Below are 21,740 nucleotides of genomic sequence, written 5' to 3'. Positions count from 1 at the left end.
AAAAAAAAAAAAAAAAAAAAAAAAAAAGAAGGCAAGCATATGGGAGAAAATATGTGAGATACACATACACACAAAGAGAGAGAATTATAATCTAAAATAAAGAACTCTGCAAGGCCAGGCGCAGTGGCTCATGCCTGTAATATCAGCACTTTGGGAGGCCGAGGCAGGCGAATTACCAGGTCAAGAGATCGAGACCATCCTGGCCAACATGGTGAAACCCCGTCTCTACTAAAAATATAAAAATTAGCTGTGTGTAGTGGCACACGCCTGCAGTCCCAGCTACTCAGGAGGCTGAGGCAGGAGAATCATGTGAACCCAGGAGGCAGAGGTTGCGGTGAGCTGAGGTTGTGCCACTGCACTCCTCCACCCTGCTGACAGAGCAAGACTCCATCTCAAAAAAAGAAAGAAAAAGAAAAAACTCTGCAAAGCAAAACAAAATAAAAAGCCACAATGAGGAAACCCAGTTTTTTAAATTGGCAAAAGACTTAAAGAGGTATGCCAGAAAAGAATATAGCCAAAGGGCCAATAAACATTTTATTTATTTTAACCAGGCTCAAGTAATTCTCCTGCCTCAGCCTCCAGAGTAGCCAGGATTACAGGCATGTACCACCATGCCCAGCTCATTTTTTTTTTGTATTTTTTTAATTATTATTATTATTTTTTAGTAGAGACAGGGTTTCACCAAGTTGGCCAGGCTGGTCTGAAACTCCTGACCTCAAGTGATCTACCAGCCTTGGCCTCCCAAAGTATTGGGATTACAGGCGTGAGCCACCACGTCTAGCCTATTTCATTTTATTTTAAGATAAACTCTACCTCTGTCATCTAGGCTGGAGCACAGTGGCACAACCACAGCTCACTGCAGCCTCAAATTCCTGGGCTCAAGAGATCCTCCTGCCTTAGCCTCCAGAGTAGCTGGAACTACAGATGGGCATCACCATGCCTGGCTAATTTTTAAATTATTTTTAGCCAGGCTGTCCTTGAACTCCTGTCCTGAAGCAATCCTCCTGCCTCAGCCTCCAGAGTGATTGGGCTTACAGGTGTGAGCCACTGCGCCCAGCTCCAATAAACATTTAAAAGATGCACAAAATCACTAGTCATCAGGTAAATGTACATTAAAACCATAATGAGATGCCACTAAATATCCTCCAGAATGCTTGTCGCTCTCCAAAGAGGCTGTCATTGCTCGTTATTGGCAAGAATGTAAAACAACTAGAATTCTCATCTTTTGCAAGTGGGAGCATATATTAGTTCAAACACTGGAAAGCTGTTTGGTAGTATCTGCTAAATCATAGGCTATAGCCCAGATATCTATAACTAAATATCCAGTGGGAATGACTGCATAGATCTTCCAAAAGACATAGACAGTAATGTTCATGAGATTTATTCCTATATTAGCCAAAACTGAAAACAACTCAAGTGTCCATTCATAGAGTGGATAAATTGTGCCAGAGTCATACAATGGAATAGTATACAGCAATTAAAAACATCCTATTGCTACATGCAACAACATGGGTGAATTTCACATACATAATGCAGAGGAAAAAACGCCACACACAAAAAGAGAACACTCTCATATACCATTCCTGAGCTACATGAAAAAAAAAGAGAATTAAAAATTTTCTTTATAAAGACAGGGTTTCACCATGTTGGCCAGGCTAGTCTTGAACTCCTGACCTCAGGTGATCTGCCTGCCTCAGCCTCCCAAAGTGCTGAGATTACAGGCGTGAGCCACCACACCCGGCCAAAAAAAAGAACTTTTGAATGACTCTGAATGACACCATTTATATGAGGTTTAAAAACAGGCAGAGTCCATCTTTACTTTTAGAAGACAGGATAGGATTACTTGCAGGGATTATTGACCAAAAGGAGTCATATTTCTGGAAATATTTTGTGTCTTAATCTGGGTGGTTATGCAAATGTATACATATTCAAAAATTCATTGAGCTGCATACTTAAAACTTTTGCATTTTACTGCATAAAAATTAAACCGTGGCTGAGTGTAATGGCTCAAGGCTATAATGCCAGCACTTTGGGAGGCAGAGGTGAGCAGATCCTGAGACCCAGAGTTTGAGACCAGCCTGACCAACATGGTGAAACCCCGTCTCTACTAAAAATACAAAAAAATTAGCCAGGCATGGTGGTGGGCACCTGTAATCCCAGCTACTTGGGAGGCTAAGGCAGGAGAATCGCTTGAACTCGGGAGGCAGAGGTTGCAGTGAGCCAAGATTGTGCTACTGCACTCCAGCCTGGAGAACAGAGGGAGACTCTGTTTCAAAAATAGTAATAAGAATTAAACCTTAAAAAGCATTTCCCCGGCTGGGCGCGGTGGCTCAAGCCTGTAATCCCAGCACTTTGGGAGGTCGAGGCGGGTGGATCACGAGGTCAAGAGATCGAGACCATCCTGGCCAACATGGTGAAACCCCGTCTCTACTAAAAATACAAAAAATTAGCTGGGCGTGGTGGTGCGTGCCTGTAATCCCAGCTACTCAGGAGGCTGAGGCAGGAGAATTGCCTGAACCCAGGAGGCGGAGGTTGCGGTGAGCCCAGATCGCGCCATTGCACTCCAGCCTGGGTAACATGAGTGAAACTCCGTCTCAAAAAAAAAAAAAAAAAAAAAAAAAAAACCCCCCAAAAAAAAAAAAAAAAAAAAAAAAAAAAAAGCATTTCCCCAATCTGACACCCACTCCAGACACCACATACTTCTCTACTTCATGACCACTGTTGTCAAGATTTATTTGTATTTGGTGTTTCCATTTCCCCATGGCCCATGCATGCCTCAATCCACTCTCTACTCCCTCCAACCAACCAAACAGACCCCTCTAGGGATTCCCAATGACCTCGGTGCCACAAAATCTAAGGGACATTTGTCTTCATCTTGCTTGACCTCTATCAAAATCTCTGGACACATTTCACCACATCTTCTAAGACATTCTGTGTCCACGCTGACCAGTACGGTATCCAGGAGGGATATGTGGCTCTGTAACACTTGATATGTGACTAGAATGACCGCGTAACTGAATTTTATTCAGAATGTTTAAATGCTCCCAGATGATTGTAAGGTGCAACAAATTTCTACTAAATTAATAGACCTACTGCTCTGGTCATCCACCTGGTACCTTCATCCAGACTCATGACTTCAATTTCCAAACTATATACCAGTTTGTAAAATAGCCCAGTCATCTTCCTCTCACTCACGGCAATCTATCCACCTGCCTACTTAGCATCTCCACTTGGGCACCTCAAATTCACCATGCCAAAACTGAATTCACCGTCACCTTCCTGTATCCCATCCCCTCCCAGAATTCCCCTTCAAAGCTCAGAGCCCCACCATTCATCCAGCTTTACAAGCCAGAAGTCTAACAGCCCATTCAGTGCCACCATGTTTCCTTGTATCTACCCGTATTTTCTCTTTAATTCGTTTCCTTCTCTCCCACTTACTTTCGTTCTAATCCAAGCTTACATCCACCTCTTGCCTGACAATTGCAATTGCCTCCTGGCTGCTTTTTTTTTTTTTTTTTTTTTTGAGACAGGGTCTCACTCTGTCACCTAGGCTGTAGTGCAGTGGTATGATCATAGCTCACTGTTGCATTGACCTCCTGTGCTCAAGCAAGCCTCCCACCTCAGCTTCCTGAATAGCTGAGGACTACAGGTGTGTGCCATCATGCTCAGCTAATTTTTAATTTTTTTTAAGAGATAGGATGTTGCTATGCTGCCCAGGCTGGCCTTGAACTCCTGGGCTCAAGCAATCCTCCCACTCCAGCCTCCCAATGTGCTGGAATTACAGACGTGAACCACTGTGTCAGGCCCTGACTCTCCCCTCTGCCTCCACTCTTGCCCTCTACAGTCTCACAGAGGCAACTAGGATGTCTCTCCCCTCAAAATGCTTCTGTGTCTCCCTTCCAAATTCTCTTAGAACACTGACAAATAGCTACTCTCATGTGGCCCCTGCCCCACTTCACCTCCCATAACATTTCCCTCTCTCTCTCCATTCCAGCCCCACGCCCCACTGACCTTCAAACCCCTCACACTCTCTGTGCCCATCCCCAACCCCAGACCTTTGTATACACAGGTCCATTGTGTGGAACACTGTGCCCTTCTCTCTTGGCCTTCTCATCCTCAGGTCTCAGCCTGCCCTTTTTTTCACAGGGAAGTTTTCCTGACCAGGTCCTCCTATCATTTGATATCACAGCATCATGTCATTCTCACTTGCAGCATTTATAACAACTTGTAACCATATATAAATAAATTTTTTTTTAATTTTTTTGAAGTCCAAAGTAATATATAAATAAATATACTGTGAGATTATTATTACTTTCTTGCCCACCAGACTATAAAGTCCATGAAGGCAGGCATGGCACCCTATTTTTTTTTCTTGGCTGCTGTATCCTTGCATCTGGCACATAATTGGTGCTCAATAAATATTTACTGACTATATGAATGAATGAAAAGTTCAATTTAAATGCAGGACTAGCATTAAAGCTGGAACCAAGGGCAGCACCAAGGTTAGGGCTAGGACCACGGACAGTGTCTGGGACTGGAAGTTGGTTAGACACAGCCACCAGGGCAGAGGCAGAATCAAGCCAGGCCAGGGCACATCCTGGCAGGACCAGATGGTACAAGCACTTTGGAAAACTGTTTGACGGAACCTACTAAATGTACTAAGCTGAACACATGCAAACCCTCTGATCCTGCAATTCCACTCCTAGGAATATACCCAACACAGCAGTGCTGCTCATAATAGCCCCAAACTGCGATCCACTCAAACATTTCACATCAGTAGAATAGATTAAATAAATTGTGGCTTATTCACACAGTGCAATAAAATAAAGCAGGAATGAACTACAGTTATATGCAGTTGGGTGATGGAGCTCACCAAGATGAGGTTGAACAAAAGCCAGACACAGGAAGGAACACGCTGAATAGTTCTATTTCTGTGAAGTTTGAGGAGAGGCAACATTATTCTGTAGTGCCTCACGTCAGAAGTGTGATACTCTTGAGGGGGTGGTGACTAGCAGGGGTGTGGTGGGGCAATGGTGCTAAAAGTGTCTTGTTTCTTGATCTGAATGATGGTTACCCAGTTGTGTTTGTTTGTGGAGTTTACTGAGGCAGGGATTGGGGAGCACAGAGAGACAAGAGGTGAGAGGAAAGGTAGTGGGGGCTGGGGGAGTCCCAGGATGAGACAGGAGAGAGGGCTGTGGCAAACAGGAGTGTGAGGAGGCCGGTCAAGATTCAGCTCAGGTGAAGAGTTGAGGAGATGCTGAAAGGTGCCCAGCTCTTCCAGACCAGAGGCTGGACAAAGGAGGGCAGGGTGGGTGTGGAAATCCTGGCTGGTGAGGAGCGGGGGATGTGTCACTGGTAGGCGGAGGTGACTGTGACACACACACACCCCTGCCCAACACGCACACATCTTCTGGCTTTCCACTTTTAAACTTTTCTCCTGGATCAGAGAAAAAGGAGTTTTCAGGGCTACCAGCCATCACCTTCTGCTACCAGCCAGCAAGAGACGGAAGGGAAGCTGCACAGGGACAGAGTGTTTCCACACCAAGAGGCTCCCCACCCAAGAAAGCTCAGGCCGAGAGGCCAGGAATGCAGAGAGCTGCCCTTTCCTGTGCCCCGGCCCTCTCGCAGCCTGGAGGGCAGCCTTGGGTAAGAGGTGGGCTCTGGCCTACCCTCACATCCTGTCACTTCAAGTCTAAGGCCATGCAAATCACTCCACACCATGGGAGTGCTTACACAAACATGGTACATACGTACACTTACAAATATATTCATGTGTTCATCCACAAATACTAAATAAACATACCTGCACAGAGACACACAAATCCACCCCCAAAAGCCTGCATCCTTGCAGGCACACATAAGGGTGCTCATGCACACGCACACACAGCCTCCCCTTCAGGTTTCCTCCACACCGAGTCATTGGGTGGCACCTAAGAAGGTTGATTTCTTGTCGGCTCCGAGGGCAGCTGTGTGAATGAAAGAACCTAGACGGTGTGAGAGGAACCAAACAGGAGGCCCTTCTCCAGTGGGGAGCAGAGGACACATGGCCTCCGCCACACTTCCCCGTACCCCTGGAGGCCTCTGTGAGTTGTACAGTGCCCCTCCCCAAATAATTGGATTCCTCAGCTTTCCCTCCTCGGTATGGGGAAGGAGAGAGGATCTTTGCAGCAGGAAGGAGTGAAGACAGCTCACCAGCTTTTCTGGAGAGATGGTGAGACTGGACTAGAAGAGCAGAGCAGCCTCCATCGACCACACACACAGAGGCTCCTTCCCAATCTCTCCCTGCCCTGTTGCCACCACCTACCCCTCCAGCTCCCTCTTCCAGCTCCTGAAAGAATTTTGCTCTTTTCTCAGTACTGGGCAAGCAAAGAATTGGATGTCTCTTCTGTCTCCCCTTCACCATTCCCCCTGCTGCTATGTCTGGGGTGGGTCTCTGCAGTGTGTGGAGGGGGGGCATGGCCTCACCCTCTTGGCACCCTCCCCACAGTTGGAGGGCTGGCAGGGATGGGGGCATCGTCCCAAACTGTGACTCAGCTTCCTGGGTATTTGGTATTGTAGCCAACTTTGACACTTTGCTCATTAGGGACTGTACAGGTCCCAAGGGGTGGGGAGAGGGGCTGGCTTCCATAAGAGACGTTCCAGAGATGGGGGTTCTGGCCCCACCTCCATGCCTCCCTCTTACCCTCCTGCTACACCCCCAGTTGAATCTGGCAATAAGAGGTGAAGGTAGAAGAATTCTAGGAGTGAGACTTACAAGGGAATGTAGGGGTCCCAGATGCTGGGCTGGAACCAGGTGGGAGGGAGGTGTCAGGGAGGTGTAGGTTGGGGGATCCAGATGGCCTTTATTCTGGGGAGCTAATCAGCCTAGGAATGGAAAAATTAAGAGAAAGGATTTCCTGCCCCCAGTTGAAAATGGTTAGGGGAGCAATGAGAGACAGGAAGGCAAGTTCTGGTCCCGCACCCTAGTGGCCAGGGTGAGCAGAAGGAAGTTGGAGGAATTGAGGTGCTGGATCCGCAGGCACTTGGAGGCAGGGTCAGGGAAAAGAGGAGGGGCTGGAGATGCGGGAAGCAGGGGCGGGCCGGGCAGCAGCTGTGGTGTTTCCGAGTTGCTTCCCAGTAGTTCCTCTCAGTTCCACTTCCAGTTGTTTCTATGCCATGAAATTCTTTCCAGGCAAGATAAGGGGCCCGCCCGCCCCACCCGGGGAGTGTCACGTGTACTGGTGGCGGCAGGAGTGGGGGTGGGAGGGGTCGGGGGTGAGAGCTCAGGTTCAGACAGAGGCAGGGGGAGCCTGGAAGGAGCACAGAGTGAAGACGGAGCCCCTGTACCCCCAGAGGCATCTCTCAGCCATCCCAACCCCGCTGAACTGTGAGTCATGAGTGTAGAGCTCTGGCCAAGAACAAGTTTTAGGATCCTCTCTGCAGGGTCTGTGCACTGCCCAGACCTGAGAGTCCTGACTGTCCCATTTCAGCATTTCCTGAAGAGATCTCCCCGACCTCCCTCCCTGCAACTCTCACGCTGCCACCTAGGGAGTCCCTATCTGGATGTCCAAAGAAGCACCCTCTGGCACCTCCTGGAGCCGGAAGCCTGGAGCCCAGAACCTGGCCTCAGCTGCTCCAGCCCAGCACTTCGGATTCCGAAAGCACTTTCCTTCTGAGGCTCAGCTGGCCACCAGCTCAGCCCAGCCCTATCTTCCTGCCAGCCCCAGCACCTCCAGGGCCCAGGGGCTCACCTACCAATAACCACCTCTATCCTGGTTCCACCATCTGACTCCCGGAGTCCCTCGGTTTGTTCCCAACCCCTCTCAGTTGTCTGCATCCCATCCAAACCCTGACACACACCCCCCACCCTGATATACACCACCCACTCCAACACACACATACCACCCTTGCCTCCCAGACACTCCTTCACAGGAAGCATGGTCCCCTGACTCCCTGTCCCCTCACTCCCATAGTGAATGCTCCTATCCTGTCCTGAGCAGAAGTCCTTGCCCTGGAAGCACTGCTGAGAGCTCACCTGCCACACCTTCACCTAGGATGTAAGAACAGGTGAGAAATCCCCTGCCTCTCCTTCTGGGTCTCCCCAGAGCTCTGTTCCTTACCTGGGCAACTGGGCAGCTGCAATGCCTCTGCACCTGCTCTGTCCCCAACCCTAGGAGGGGGGCGTCTCAGGGCAGGACAGGGAAGTCTCCCTCACTTGTCCACTGCAACAGGGGCTGAGCCACAACTGACTGTGGATCTCAGTAGCGACAGTGAGAAGGAGGGAGTCTGCAGCAAGCAGGGGAGGAGAAGGGGAGGACCAGGATGAGGTCAGGGAGGGGAGCGGAGATAGGGCAGGTCCTCCCACCCCTCCCAGGCCCTCCCACATGTCACCCCTCCTCTTCTCCTGCCCTCACCCCAGCCCCCCCACTCCCTGTCTGGCACCACTGTCTCACCATACCCTCATCTCAACTCCCAGCCCTGGTCTTACCTCCCATGTCCTTTCCCTATCCCATTTTTTACTCTCACCCCAATTTTTACCCAACTTGACATCCCCCACCCTTCCTGCCATTTCTTTTTTCCGCACCTGCTGCCCCTCCTTTCTGACCCCAGTGGTTTCCTCTCAGCCTATATCCTTCCTCGTGGCCAGTCCCCTTCCCCTCCCTTCCCCATGCTCCCCTCCCACCTCTTCCCAGCCACTGCTCTAGCTTGGATCTTTGGATCGCACCCCACGTCTGTCACCCAGCGCTGGCTCCCTCATCCTCTCACCAATTCTCCCTTGGCAGTCCAGGGCAGGGAGCAGGGGTTGGGGGCAGGGGGCAGGAGACAACGTCCTTCTCCATCTGGGACTCTCTCTAGGACCCCAAGTCCCCGCCCTCCCCTAGTCCCACCATTTCTATCTTCTCTGCTTATCCCGTCCCCCGAGCCACTCCTGCTGTCTGTTCTGCTCAGCCCCTCTCCAGTCACTGCCCCTTTGCATTCTCCCACCTCAGCAAGTTCCCAGAGAAAGCACACGTGAGGCTTGGGCACTGGCAGGGCAAGGACTTGGGTCAACACTGGGACATAGAAGCCTTCGGGAGGAAGCTGGGGTTTAGGGGAGACAAGGAAGGAAAGCCTGAAGGTTAGCAGGAAGGTTTGGGGATGAAGAAAGGGCTAAAGGCAGGAGGCACACATAAGGGTGGGTCACCTGAGTAGAGGGTTAAGTGGTGGAAAGCAGGGTGGGGCGCTGGTGCCTGAGTGCTGCAGGGGAGCAGGAGCAGAGGTGGGGAGAGGAAGGTGCAGGAGGAAACGGGCACTGTCTCTGGTTCCAGGCAGACAAAAGACTGATAGCCAGAGGACAGGGCAGACAAGGAGATAGACACACCCCACATAATCTGTTGGGTGCTTCCCTGGTTTCCTCTTCCCATGTGCTGCTCTGGCAAGGGGCTGAAAAAGAGACTTTGCTACAGAGAAGAAATATCCCAGCTAAGTGGGAACCCAGTATCCCCAGCTTCACAATAAGGACTGAGTCTCTCTATCCTGCTGCAAACCTCACTACTGAGGTGTAACTTGGCCAAGTCACAGGTGATAGTGAAAGGGACGTGAAGAAGCCCATATGTGTTTGATTCTGCCACATGGGTGGCAGCCCAGGTGTCTGCACACCAGGTCAGATCCCCATGGTGACAGGTATGCAGTGTTCCTGGGTCAGGGAGTTCCTGCACAGCATACAGCTGTGGCCAGATGCCTAGTAAGTTCCATGTGGCCGAGGGCAAAGGCACACATGGGCTTTCGCGTGGGTGTCCCCGTGTGTGTCCGTGTGTCTGGGTGTGTGTGGCTGTTTTTTTCCTGGCTTTGATGGGGAGGATGAAGTCAGCATCTTGCACAGAGCCAGGCTCAGCTTCCTTCCTCTGCCTTGGCCTGAAGGCCCCAGAGCCAGGAGTAGGTAGCAGCTTCCCAAGGATCTCCTGGCAGGAGGTGGGCAGCACAGCAGGGAAAGGATGAGGGAGGGTCTGGAGACAGCATCGCACACAGAGGGCAGAACGCAGAGTATGAATTTCTTCTGACACCTTCAGATTTCTGTTCCATGGTCATATCCTTTTTCTTTTTTTGTGTGTGCCTATGCCCTATGTCCTGGCTTTATTATTTAGGAAGAATGGTCAACATAAATACATTTGGCACAGAGAGTGGCCAGGGACCCCAGAGAGGAGAGCCAGAAGTCCTGGGATGTTCCGGAAGCCCACTGTTGGAGTCTCAGAGAGAAATGTGGGATTCCAGATGTTCACAAGCTTATAAGGCATTTGGGGAAACCACTGGAAGCTTGGCAGATACAGTTTCAGGTTCTGAAATTATCATTGTTTACCATTTGATTCACCCTTTGGTTTCCAGGCTCGTGGAGCAGCTCATGTCTTATATGTTCACATCTTGTAAGAAAAGCACCAAGCCAGCAGAGCGAGGTGGCTCACGCCTGTAATCCCAGCACTTTGGGAGCCTGAGGGGGATGGATTACGAGGTGAGGAGTTCAAGACCAGCCTGTCCAACATGGTGAAACCCTGTCTCTACTAAAAATACAAAAACTAGCTGGGCATGGTGGCACGTGCCTGTAATCCCAGCTACTCAGGAGACTGAAGCAGGAGAATTGCTTAACCCGGACCTGGGAGGTGGAGGTTGGGGTGAGCCGAGATCACGCCACTGCACTCCAGCCTGGGCTACAGAGCAAGACTCTGTCTCCAAAAAAAAAGAAAAGAAAAGAAAAGCACCAAGTCTTGCATAGTGTAGGTGACCAATAAATTAGAGCCAACACTGAAATATGAAAGGACTGGGAGAGAGGAGGGGAAAGATTAAGGAGCCCAGGCGTGAAGGCAGGAAAGCCCAGTGGGCAGAGCTGGGGTTGGCTTCACTGAGGTATCCTGGGTGGTGGTAGTAGGTAGTAGGTCAGTGTTTTTGAGAACTGTCCACAAGCTCTGGCTGTTCTCCGTATCCTCAGTCCCTGTGTCTTCAGCTCTGAGCCTCCTTCCTTGAATGATCCTCCAAGTTCCTGTCCTGACCTCAGGAAGAAAAAGCAATGAAAGATAGAGAAAAGGAAAGGAAAGATAGGGAGGAGAGAAGGCAGACACAGAAGAGTGTAAGGGCAACTGAGGGCAAGGACCTGAAAGATGAATGCAGGGGAAGAAGAGATGCCAGGGGCTGCAGTCCAAGGAAGCAGTCCCAGAGAGGGGAAAGATAGAAAACACTTGTGTCGGGCTTCCGTTTACAAAACAGTTTCCTACACAGTGCGGGCATTAATCCCACTTTGTGGCTGAGGAAATGGAGACTCACAGACATTAAGGGTCTTGTTCAAGGGGCTAAATTAGTGGTGGTGAAGGTGGGTCTCACCCAGGTGTTCTGATTCCTAAGCCTGTTTTCACTCCCCTCCCCAAACAACTCCAGGAAAGGAAAGATCTGAAGACAGGGAAGAAATGAAGTGGCTTCTTGAAGGACTTGTGCAAAGAAGGTGGAGAATCCAGCTTTTTGAAACTTCTTTCTGCATCCAGTTATTATGTAGATTCAGTTAGAAGAAACTGCATCAGATGGGGAAGGGGGTGGTCAACATTCCAATATTGAGAACTGGGGGTGGGATGAGGATGGGGAACACAGAATGAAAAGAGCCCAGATGAAAGACGGGAGAGAACTAAGAGGCTACAGCTGAAAAGGGGGCAAGAGAGCCTCGGAAAGAAGGGTTTGGACCCTTAAAACTTCCTTTGCCTGGAGACATGGGTGTGGGGAGAAGGGAGGAGGAAGGACATTTCTATCTCGTGACAAAAGAAAGTCACACAATTGTTTTGTTCTCTGCTCTGGGCGGGTGGGCGCCTGTATTTACCAGAGGGACCCAGGTCGCTGTGGCAACCACACATCTGGGCCCCGGAATCCAGATGTGCTGTATCCAGAAGCCATAGCAGAACGATGAGGCAAACACTAGGCTCCCCAGCCCTGGCCCCCACAGCTGGGAAGAGGACAGAGAATTGGTGTGGGAAGTGAAGGGCGTGGGGGAAGGAAGGAGGAGGAGAGGACCAAAGTGGGGGAAAAAAGGAAATAATGGAAAAGAGCAAGGAATGTGGATGAAGGAGTAGAATACGAAACAGAAAGGGGGTGGCATGAAAAGGGAGGAGGCAAGCACAGGGTCAGCGGCAGCAGCAGATGAGAAGACCAAGAAAAACAAAGGAAAAAGACAGTGAGTTTAAAAAAAATAAAATAAGACTGGCGTGGTGGCTCATGTCCATAATCCTAGCACTTTGGGAGGCCAAGATGCAAGGATTGCCTGAGGCCAGGAGCTCCAGACCAGACTGGACAACATAGTAAGACCCCACCTCTATTTTTACATAAAAAAGATTTTAATGACAGTGAAGCGTGGATGGAGTGGGGGAAGATACAAAAGAAGAAAAAACAGTGATGAATAATGGGTCTACAAGAAGTAGTGATAACTGGTAATGAAATAGAGAGCAAAGAAAGGCAGGAAAGAAATCTAGAAAGAGGAAGAGAGGAACGACAAATCCAGGGATGAGAGAAAACAAAAGGCAGGATCCTGAGGAAGAAAAGTAGAAGATAGTGACACAATGAAAGCAGAACAGAAAGACAAAGCGGGCACAGGGCAAGAGGGGCCAATGAGGTGCAGGAGTGACAGTGGCCTGGCATGCTGAGTGGCTCTGGGGTAAAGCCAGAGGAATGGAGAGCCACATGGGCCTGAGGGCAGCAAGCAGCCCAGAGCCTGCCCTGCTTTCACCCTGCACCGGGTACCACCCACCATCCCTCTCAATCCCTCCTGCCACTGCACTCCCTCGGCCAAGAGAGGTCCGATGTCTTATTCACACCAAAGTGCCAGCTGTGCCTTGCCACTCAGCAGAGGAGCAGGATCCCCACCCCAGGGCCCCCCATCTGAGATGCCAGCACTTCAAGTACTTGCCCGAACTGGGGTCAGGAAGGAGGAAAAGCAATGGGACAATCAGTGATAAACCCAGATGGGATAAAAGTGGAGCAGAGGAGAAAAGGACAACAGAGATGAGGGCAGAACGGGGAAAGGGATAAGGACAAGGTGCACCTATTATGGACCAGGCACTGAGGACGCTGTCTTTCATCCTCTCATTAACCCTGACTAGGAGGTAGGAACATCTCCTCTTACAGATAAGGAAACTAAGCCTCAGAATGTTTAAGGACATCTACGAATGAAAGGCAAGGCAGCGAATCCAGCTCAGGTGATGTGCTTCCAAAATCCTTGTTCTCACTGCACTCCCTCCAGAGAGAGGGCTGGATAAGGCTCAAGGACTCTGGGATAGGAAGCATGGCTGAGAAGCCCGGCTGCCCTCTGGAGGGAGGAAAGGTCTAGTTCCTGGGAGCCCCAGTTCCAGGTTGCCATAGTTACTTGGTCTGTTTTCACCCCAAACACAGTAACGGGTGAGGGCAGGCGGAGGGGAGGGGGGATGCCTGGCTGGACACATGAGGTTCTTCCTCCCTCCTTCAGGCCTGGGCTTATGGCCCGGGCAGCCCCTGTCCAGTCATCTGGGCATTGAGCCCAGGCCCAGCTCATACCCTCCAGCTGACCCAGGACACTCCTGCAGGGTCAGGCCTGAGGCGCTGCTAGACAGGAGCAGCTGGAGGGGGATTCCTCCAGGTTGGCCTCAGACTCAACCCTTCACTTTCTCCTACTCCCCTTCCTCCTAAGTAGAATGTACAGCTTAGCCAGGCGCAGTGGCTCATGCCTGTAATCCCAAGCACTTTGGGAGGCCAAGGCGGGCAGATCACGAGGTCAGGAGTTTGAGACCAGCCTGTCCAATATGGTGAAACCCCGTCTCTACTAAAAATACAAAAATTAGCCAGGTGCAGTGGTGCATGTCTGTAGTCCTGCTATTCAGGAGACTGAGTCAGAAGAGTCTCTCGAAACCAGAAGGCAGAGATTGCAGTAAGCAGAGATGGCGCCGCTGCACTCCAGCCTGGGTGACAGTGAGACTCCGTCCCAAAAATAAAATTATAAAAAAAAAAAAAAAAAAAAGAATGTACAGCCTTTTCTGCCTGCCCCACTCTTGTCTTTGTCTTTGATCTGGACTCTCAAGTCTCAGTCCCCTCCAGTATAGGGCTTAGAGAATGTCCTGCTACATCCCCCTTCCCTTCCAAATATTACCCCTTCTTCACCGAGGCCCCTCCTTCCCGGGCTCTGAGCCTCTGGCCGCAGTTCCTGTTGTTTGTTGGAGCTGCTCGTCCTGGACAGCAAGATGAGGGGGAGAACCTGCTCGACAGCAGGAGACCCAGAGGCTGCTGACCCTGAAGGGCGTGGGGCCCCATCTTTCCTGTTGACTCAGACACATTCCACGGATGTGTATCCTCCAGTCTGTCACGCCATGGGACATCATTGCTAGACACAGATATACCCCAGAGTTGCAGGGGCGGGGGCAAAGGGATGACATGCGGTCTGTGATCCCGTACCCACCCCGCCTCAGAGCCAGCTATGTCTTCAGTGCTTGATTCTTTGATGCTGGCCCTGGAGAAATCACTTTCCCCCAAACTCCCCATCATGAGCCAGGAAGGCAGCCACCATTCCTTCAACTCCCTCCAAGTTGTTTATTTAACAATAAAAAAGAAGAAATGCACACACATAAAGCTGTACTCCCCCCGCCACCCTCCCTTACTCCCAATAACTAGCTCCAAAATACAAAAACTTCCCTTGTCCCACCTGGGGACTAAATTCCCACCTCCACCTGCCAAAACAGAGGAACAAAATAAAGAGTATGCAGCAGCCCACCATCCACCCCACAACTGAACCTCACACAATCCCCTCAAAGAAAGAATCCGGGACTGGGGGTTCATAGGAATGAGAAGAGCCCTATATTCTGAAAAGGGATGAGAAGACAGGTGAATACCCCCACCTCAAATAAGTGCTTAACCCCCACACCTGGTCTTTCATTTACCAATTGCCCCAAGCCTGGGGATCAGGGAAATTTGAAACAGTCCCACCTGGCTACCCAGTACCCCCTCCCCCCGTTCTAAGTCAGTGTGAATGGCAAAGGTCAGGGATGATTGAGGTAGAGGGGCTGGTGAGAGGCCTGGTGGGCCTGGCTGGCTGCAGAGGCTGGCAAGGGGCCACCTGTGGCATTGCCTGGGGTGGGGGATGGCTGTTTTCGGAGCGAGGGGGGCACCGTGGAGGTCTTGATGTGAATCACCCTGGTGTCCATGACCTCACACTCGATCTGCATCATCTCCTCATAGTCCCCTGGGGCCCCACGGCCTGACAAGGTCTCTGTGAGAAGACGAGAGTTAAGGAAGAAAAGATGGGGAGTCAAACAGGATTGGAGGGAGGAGGGGAGGAGGTTGGAAAAGTAGAGGTGAGCAGAGAGGAAAGGAAAGGGTAGTAGTGAGGAGGCAGATCCATAGTGGGAGTTAAACAGGATGGCAGGGGCAGAGTGTGGTGCAGGGACAAGGAGAGGGGTAGGAAAATACAAGGACATTGATGAATGTAGGGGTCACACAGGAGAAGACAGCAAGAGAAAAAAAGGAAGTGAGAGTCTAGCAGGTTCCTGGCCTACCCGCCTCTGCGCAGCCATCCACCCAAGCACCGGGGAAGGACCCTCACCCTCTTCTCCGCTCCAAAGTCTCCTGCATGTTGCTCTTCCCTCCACCCACTTCCTGCTGCTTCTCACCTGTGGGTCTAGCAGCTCTCTGGATGCCTTGCTCCTCTCCCCCTTCCCCCTCAGCTCCCAGGCTGGATCTCCCTATTAGAACTGCCCCCATACCCAGCAGAGAAAGAGTTACCATTGGGGGCCATGGCAGGCATCACCAGAGACATCTTGGGCCGGGAAGTCTTGTTGTGGCTGATGGCTGGGAGCAGCAGGTGATCCTGGGGAACAGAGGGGCCAGGCCGGGAGGGTGGAGGGAAAGAGACCAACAGGCTCCCCACTCCACACCCTCCCACTGAAGACGGACTACAGGGAACCTGGGGTGACAGAGATGGGCTGGCAGGAGAAACTCACCCTTCGGAAAGAGACAACATAAAATGTGTCTTCCCGTCGGTCAATTGCATCCAAGAACGCTGGCTGTGAACGGTCTGGGTGGCGATATAGCTGCAGTTGGCCCACAGAATCCCTAGGCAGGTGAGGAAATAGGATTTGAGGGAAACTAAGCCCAGTGCTCAGTTTTTACCAGGGAAGGGGATAGGATGAGAGAAGACAAGAGACCCCCGGTGGAGGAGGGAGGTATAATCCCACTGGTGACAGCGATGACAGGCACAGGACAACTACTGGGGGTACAGCTCTTGAGAGTGGAATCTCACTTACTAAGCATCCCACCCCACACTCACCTTTCTGGGAGTCCAGGGGGTTGGATGGGGACTGCCTTAACTGGAGGTGACTTCCGTGGCTGAGACTTCTGGAAGGAGAAGTATCTAAGGATTTGGAGAGGGTGAAGGGAAAAGGGAAAGAGCCCCTGGAAGCTGATGCCACCTCACACTCAACCCTCCACTTTCTTCACACGATCCCTCTAACTTCCACAGTTAGATGCCCACTAGAAACCCCCACACAAGACATTTAGCCCTTATCTTCAAGTGGCCTTCCTTGAACCAGCCACCTGCCCTACCTGTCTCTCCTGGGTCCTCTGAGGGATCTTTCTGCGGCCTCTCTGGTGGCGCTGGACCCAGCCACTCAGCTCGTCAGCAAGCCTGGGGAAGCAGAGGAGGCTCAGGACCTCCATGCCAGGCCAAGATTCCCACTCTCCTTGCCCACCCACAGGAGTGAGGAGAGGACAGGGAGCTCTACACTTCAGTATGTAGGCCAGCCAGGTTGACTGCAGAGACCCTTGGGAGGACAGGGGAGGATGTCCCCGCCGTGAATCCCACACCTCAGGGACTCGGTTCGGTTGAAATGCCGGCAATCAGAGGAGAGGAAGAGCTGGTCTAGGTCTCTCAGTAGTAGCTCCTTGGCGCCCCCAGGGAAGGCTGTCAGGTTCCTGGAGTGAGGAAGGAGGCAACACTTGGAGGCTGCCCAGCACTCCCACATCAACAAAGAAGGCAACGAAGGCAAGAGAAAGCTTTGGGTCACCCCTACCCCCACACTGAAAGCAGGGAGACAAATAACTCATACCCTCAAAGGAGGGGGGGGGTCCTCCCTCGCTCCTCACCTGAAACTGGGCTGGTCTGCGGGGCTGGGCTGGGGCTCCTCAGGGCCATGGGAGGACCCCTGGAGAGGTTCAACTCCGTGAACTGGCTCTGAGAATTCCAGCAAGTGTCTCTGGGGTCGAGGCTCCCCCTTGCTCATCCGTGGAGAGACGGGAGCTGAAGGAGGCTCACTGATGCTGTGGATAAAGAGGGACAGAACACAATGAAGAATTCCACCTGTATGAAGTGTCTAGTTAAGAATAAGGGCTCTGCAGGGGGGCCGCTTGAGTTGCAATCTGTTATACAAGACTGAATCTCTGCTTTTGTAAGACAGGAATAAGGATGGTCACTACATATGAAAAAAGAGTGTATCACCTAGAGACTAGAACTCAGTAAGCACTTAATGGTCACTATTTCTTTTTTTTCCCATACACACACACATTTGCACACATGCACACACACCCCACCCCTGCCATAGTCACTATTTCTACCAACATTAACACCATCACCTACTCTCCACTGGAGAAATAATGGAGCAGGAAGGGGCTGGCTAGACACACCATCAGTGCCAAGGACACCAGAGCTGTTTGTGTATAAGCAGAAGGAAATGGCCTAGGCCAAAGCAGGCAGCCAGGAGGCTGTAAGGTGGGCTCCACCTGGAAGGTTCTAGTGAAGCAAGGAGGGTCTCACCTGACAGGTCCAAAGTTGAAGGCGATGAAGAGAAGGAAGACCATGATGCAGACCACCTTCCTGTTTCCAGATCCTAACTTGAGCTCGCTGTTCTAAGGTACAGAGAAAGAGAAAACAAAGAGGGAATCATCCCAAGGAAGCTGTGTTCCTGTGGGTCTCCCAGGGAAGACTGGGTCTTACTTCAGCCAGCAGGGCCTCCAGCCGCCGCCGGAGGGCAGCATTCTCCCGGCGGAGCTGCTGGTTGTCAGCCAATACTGCCTGCAGCCGAGCCTCCAGCCCCTGCAGATACTCTTTCTTCTTTCTCCGGGACTGACAGGCTGACTCCCTGTTCTTGATCATTCGCTGCTGCCGCTTCAGCAGCTTTGCCTAGGCACCCAGAAGGTCAGAAAAGAGAATGACCGATGAGTTGGAGAGGGGCACTATGCTTCCAAACCCTGGGGAATGATTTACCCAAAGCTCACGGGGCCACTCCCTTGCCTTCCTGACACCCACATATACAGCCAGCTTTTTCCTCTCTACTCAAACATTCTAGGGAAGGGGCCCTTCTCTCAAACACTTCCTGCCACTGCTCCTCAGAGGTGGGAAAAGTTAGAGCACAGGAAGAACTCTGTCCATGCCAGTGGAAACTTTTTTTTTAAAGACACAGGGTCTCGCTATGTTGCCCAGGCTGGAGTGCAGTGGCTATTCATAGGCACGATCCCACTACTGATCAGCACAGGAGTTTTGACCTCCTCCGTTTCTGACCTGGGCTGGTTCACCTCTCCTTAGGCAATCTGGTGGTCCCGTGCTCCCAGGAGGTCACCATATTGATGCTAAACTTACTTCAGCACCCGATCGGCATAGCGCACTACAGCACAGAACTCCTGGGCTCAAGGGATCCTCCAGCCTCAGCCTCCCAAGTTGCTGGGACTACAGGCACGCGCCACTGCGCCCATCGGAAACTCTTTCCTTGGTAAGTCTTTCTTCCTGTCACCCCATATTTGTAGGGCTCAAAGTTTAACTATTATACTGCCTATGCAGTTTATCTGATTTTCCCCTAGGAGGCTGCCTCCCTCCCCAACTAAGGCCACAAACATAGTTGTATAGTATAGTATGACTTCCCTGCCTTTAACTTAGAGACCAACCCCATTTCTCCATCTGCAGTCACAGCAAACCTAAAGGACCCTAAAGCTACATGGAGTTGATACTCATATAGAAATAGGAGTCCCTTCTGACCCCCCAGAATGATCTAATGGATCCGCTTCCTCACTTTTTGGTCCTGGGTCTCAACTCCCTCCTCATCCCAAAGTTGTCTCCACAACAGACTTCCCTCTTCCCTTCCCATCACTTGCCCTACTCCTCTCCTCCCCAACACTTACATCCACTTCAGGAGGGCAGGAGTTTCCAGGCATAGGAGCAGGAACGATGCTCTTCCTCTCAGGCCGTGGAAGAGAGGGAGCCGGCCCTTCGGGCTGGACTCGAATAGCACCCTGGATGAGGACAACTGGGGACACTGGGGCAAGTGAGCAGAGGAGGTCAGAGGGCTATGCGCTGGGTGGGGTCCTTGTGCCCACACCCACACCAGAGCACCCAAGGGTTGGGAGCCGCAATGGCTGCAAGCTCCCTGACAAGGTCAATCCAGCCTGCCTTCTTTTATTTTTTTTAAAAAATTAATTAATTAATTTTAATTTTTTGGTTTTTTTTTTTGAAATGAAGTCTCACTCCGTCACCCAGGCTGGAGTGCAATCTCAGCTCATTGCAACCTCCGCCTCCTGGGTTCAAGTGATTCTCCTGCCTCAGCCTCCCAAGTAGCTGGGGTTACAGGCACCTGCCACCATGCCCCGCTAATTTTTGTATTTTTAGTAGAGACAAGGTTTCGCCATGTTGGCCAGGCTGGTCTTGAACCCCTGATCTTAGGTGATCCACTCATCTTGGCCTCCCAAAGTGTTGGGATTATAGATGTGAACCACCATGCACTGCCCTTTTCTCCTTCTTCAATACCTGGGGGTGGCTGGACGAGAGGCTGCAGAAGGACAGTGGTGCTAGGAGGCACAGTTCTGGGTGGCATCGGGACGGTGGTTAGCACCACAGGTTTGGGCTGCAGTGGTGGCTTCCGGGTGGGCAGGGCTTTCCCTGAAGGAAGGTGAGAGAAAGGAACAAGAAATGTCGGGACCATAGGTATCTCACTAGGGATCCCAAGTGTCAGGAGGCCCCATTACCTGAGGAGCCATCAGGGGATGGGCCCATGCTGATCTGGACAGCTCCAATTGAGGGGGCTGGGACATCCCACAGGAGGCACCCTGAAGGGGATGGGGACTCTGTCTTCACTTCCAGGACCTCCTCTCCTATAAAAGCCTATGTGGGGCATTCCAGAGATATGTTAGCCAGGAGGACTGTTGAGGAGGAGCTGAAGAAGAGAAAGCTCTCATACTTCTGGGTCAGGAGGAACTCACTGCAGCACCTGGAGGGAGGAAGGAAGTTGGTGCTCACCTGGTTGGAGGAGTCGGCTGAGAGCAGGGAGGCCTCAGAGTTGATGGAGGAACATGGAGAGACAGGTTCTATCTTGGTCTGGACATCTGTGGGAGGCAGGATGAGGCAAAAGCTGGATATTAAGTAAACCCTGAAGGGTTAAGAGCGTTGAGATGGGGAAATGGGTCCTTTCTCTTTGAACCTGAAAATAAAAAACTCTTCTGGCCCTAGATTGCAGTCCATCCGGGAGGGAAGCCACAGAGCTGCTCATCTGCTGGTTCTTCGTCCTGCTCTTCACCTGGTGCTTCCCTTTCTCCCTCAGTGGCTCCTCTAATTATTCTCATCCCTGCTCAGCGATCCTCAAGGCTGTCTTTGCCCTTCTGCTTTTCCCTCTTTCTTGGTCACAGAACTCATCTATTCACCTCGAATAGGCCTGAGCAGACGGGGTCTCCAGCATTCACATGGCCCAAATTCCTATTTTGCTGGATTTCTACCTCATCCTGGCCCAATGCATCTCCATACTGACAACTGCCAAGTCTGCATCTCCACCCTGCTGCTCACCTGCACCAGATCCTGACTTCCAAGCTGCCTGCTGGTCCCTTCCATTCTCATGCCTCACCAGTCACCCAAATCTAACTGGCCCTAAGTGAGGCTTCCTGATTGTTCCTTCACACAAGTTTTCCTCCCAGGCACCAAACAGCAAAGCATCAGTCACCTCTGAGCCTTCATGGCCTCCATTACATCTGCCTTTACGACTTGTTGATCACTCCATTAAAAAAAAAAAAAAAAAAAAGGTAGGTCCTATGTCGGTGAAATAAAACCCTTCTGAGAGCCAGATTCAGCCCACAGGTCAATAGTCCACCACTGCCTCTGGTCCATACCATTCACTTTGGTACTTAATTATATGATCACTAAGATTGCTTTTCTAAAGTTCAACTTATATTTTTGAATAGATAATATTATCTTGACACAAATTCCAAAGGAAGAAAGGAAAATTAAGTGAAAAAAGAAAATCTTCCCTTCCCTGTCCTCCAGCCACTCAGATTCCCTGCACAGAGGTAACTAACCACTATTAAAACTATTTAACCGCGGTAGAGCATGGTGGCTCACACCTGTAATCCCAGCACTTTGGGAGGCCGACAGCTGATACAGGTGGATTGCTTGAAGCCACGAGTTCAACACCAGCCTGAACAACATGGCAAAACCCTGTCTCTACCAACAACACAAAAAAATAGCCAGGCCTGGTGATGTGTGCCTGTAGTCCCAGCTAGCTAGGGGGCTGAGGCAGGAGAATCCCTTAAACCCAGGAAACAGATGGTGCAGTAAGCAGAGACCACACAACTGCACTCCAGCTTGGGTGACAGGGCAAGACTCTGTCTCAAAATAAAAAAGGAACTATTTAACCATGATGTATTACAACCCTCACAAAACTCCAAAAGCAAGGACTACGCCTCATGCTCATTGAAGTGATGGGTAAAGTACAGGCCCTTAAAAAATACCTAAGTATGAGGCCGGGCGCGGTGGCTCACGCCTGTAA

At 51.0% G+C, this 21,740-nt stretch overlaps 2 protein-coding genes and 1 long non-coding RNA gene across 6 annotated transcripts in view; 1 reads left to right on the top strand and 2 right to left on the bottom strand.

The window, feature by feature from the left end:
* Positions 1-8,291, bottom strand: part of TNXB (tenascin XB) — a 76,957-nt gene extending 68,666 nt beyond the window's left edge. Inside the window, exon 1 of the mRNA XM_037736211.1 lies at positions 8,100-8,291. The gene's annotated coding sequence lies outside the window, so the exon portion shown is untranslated. The remainder of the gene's footprint in view (positions 1-8,099) is intronic.
* Positions 8,292-9,822: 1,531 nt separating this feature from the next.
* LOC108299805 lies at positions 9,823-11,469 on the top strand. The gene is made up of 2 exons (XR_001823124.2): positions 9,823-10,292; positions 11,383-11,469. It is a non-coding gene; the product is annotated as an uncharacterized LOC108299805 (long non-coding RNA).
* A 3,048-nt stretch (positions 11,470-14,517) lies between these two features.
* The window catches only part of ATF6B (activating transcription factor 6 beta), a 12,289-nt gene continuing 5,066 nt past the window's right edge, over positions 14,518-21,740 (bottom strand). For 2 of the 4 annotated variants that reach the window (XM_017522303.2, XM_017522300.2), the window contains exons 6-18: positions 20,225-20,310; positions 19,954-20,089; positions 19,736-19,867; positions 19,114-19,247; positions 17,936-18,121; positions 17,756-17,847; positions 17,089-17,262; positions 16,810-16,917; positions 16,549-16,630; positions 16,274-16,341; positions 15,948-16,059; positions 15,730-15,814; positions 14,518-15,217 (exon numbers count right to left, since the gene is read on the bottom strand). In XM_017522303.2, the coding sequence (XP_017377792.1) occupies positions 14,988-15,217; positions 15,730-15,814; positions 15,948-16,059; positions 16,274-16,341; positions 16,549-16,630; positions 16,810-16,917; positions 17,089-17,262; positions 17,756-17,847; positions 17,936-18,121; positions 19,114-19,247; positions 19,736-19,867; positions 19,954-20,089; positions 20,225-20,310 (1,625 nt within the window). In that variant the 3' untranslated portion in view covers positions 14,518-14,987. The remainder of the gene's footprint in view (positions 15,218-15,729; positions 15,815-15,947; positions 16,060-16,273; positions 16,342-16,548; positions 16,631-16,809; positions 16,918-17,088; positions 17,263-17,755; positions 17,848-17,935; positions 18,122-19,113; positions 19,248-19,735; positions 19,868-19,953; positions 20,090-20,224; positions 20,311-21,740) is intronic. The other 2 variants (XM_017522301.2, XM_017522304.2) reach the window with 2 other exon arrangements.

Source organism: Cebus imitator, unplaced genomic scaffold (genome assembly GCF_001604975.1).
Source record: "Cebus imitator isolate Cc_AM_T3 unplaced genomic scaffold, Cebus_imitator-1.0 Scaffold24, whole genome shotgun sequence".
NCBI lineage: Eukaryota > Metazoa > Chordata > Mammalia > Primates > Cebidae > Cebus > Cebus imitator.
The sequence above is the reverse complement of the archived record's forward strand: the minus strand, read 5'-3'. Positions and strand labels throughout refer to the sequence as shown.